Below are 1,049 nucleotides of genomic sequence, written 5' to 3'. Positions count from 1 at the left end.
AACTCATTTCTAATGTATATGTACCTGTATACATGCCTATATATAACACCAATATTATTAACTTCCCCCCACAGCTCCCCTCATCCCGACAACCCCACCACCGCCACCACCAACGACCCCTGCCCCCGTCATCATCCCCAGTGCTGGCCTGTGCGCGGCCGTGGGCTCCGAGCCAAGCCGTGTCCTGCTGGTGCCCCATCCCCTAGAGTGCGACAAGTTCGTCCAGTGCTACTACAACCCCAGCAACGCTTTCGAGCTGGGCGTTGTCCGACAGTGCCCCATGGGACTGCACTGGAACCGTGTGGAGAACAGGTGCACCAACGTCACTGCTGCTCAGTGCCCGTATGGTGAGTAGAGCCGATTGACTGCTCTGATTAACCCTTCCAGCCCCCTGTGCGTATATTTCCAACAGCGCTTGTGCCTCCAACCCGTCCCAAGAGCGTATATTCTCAATTTCGGGGAATACCGAATTTGCGCATTTTTCGAAATTAGCGAACCTAATTAAACTTTAGTTTTCATAATATTTGTTCATTTACCTTTAAACATTGCTACATGTTATTATCTAAACCTCTTTACAAAGATACTACATCATTTTTTAGAATGCATGCCTCTTTTTCTGAAATACTGTTGTAGTGGCTGGGACTGGGGTTAAGGAGAACACAAAAATGGTAGGGGCTAGTAGGGTTAAAACTCCGACATACGTCACTTTTATGAAATGGCGTTTGGCGGAGAGGAGACTTACACATCAACGGCCTTGATGATGACATTGGTCGTACTCTTGTTATCTCCACCATGGCGCTTCATCTCTCGAACTATCTTTTCAAATATAGATGTACCAAGGGCAGTAACACACATAAACATGACCTTTTATGTAACAGCTGCAGAGTGATTTACCCTGGTTGAAAAAAAATCTTTGATATCGGCATACTAATCGGCATTTCCGAATGGGGAAAGATTGTATAATAATATATTTCTTATAAAAGGGTGGAATTGTACATTTAAAAGCATCCTTGCCCGTATTTCTCTTTCTCTCTCTCCCTCCCTCCCTC

At 45.8% G+C, this 1,049-nt stretch overlaps 1 protein-coding gene across 1 annotated transcript in view; it reads left to right on the top strand.

Annotated features, from left to right (window-relative positions):
- LOC101859044 overlaps window positions 1-1,049 on the top strand; it is a gene marked incomplete in the record, with an annotated part of 31,615 nt that overhangs the window by 24,151 nt on the left and 6,415 nt on the right. The window contains 1 exon segment of the mRNA XM_035972407.1: window positions 75-347. Within this exon segment, the coding sequence (XP_035828300.1) occupies window positions 75-347 (273 nt within the window).

Source organism: Aplysia californica, unplaced genomic scaffold, assembly GCF_000002075.1.
Source record: "Aplysia californica isolate F4 #8 unplaced genomic scaffold, AplCal3.0 scaffold00682, whole genome shotgun sequence".
NCBI classification, from domain to species: Eukaryota; Metazoa; Mollusca; class Gastropoda; order Aplysiida; family Aplysiidae; genus Aplysia; species Aplysia californica.
This window is presented reverse-complemented; position numbering and strand designations above follow the sequence as displayed.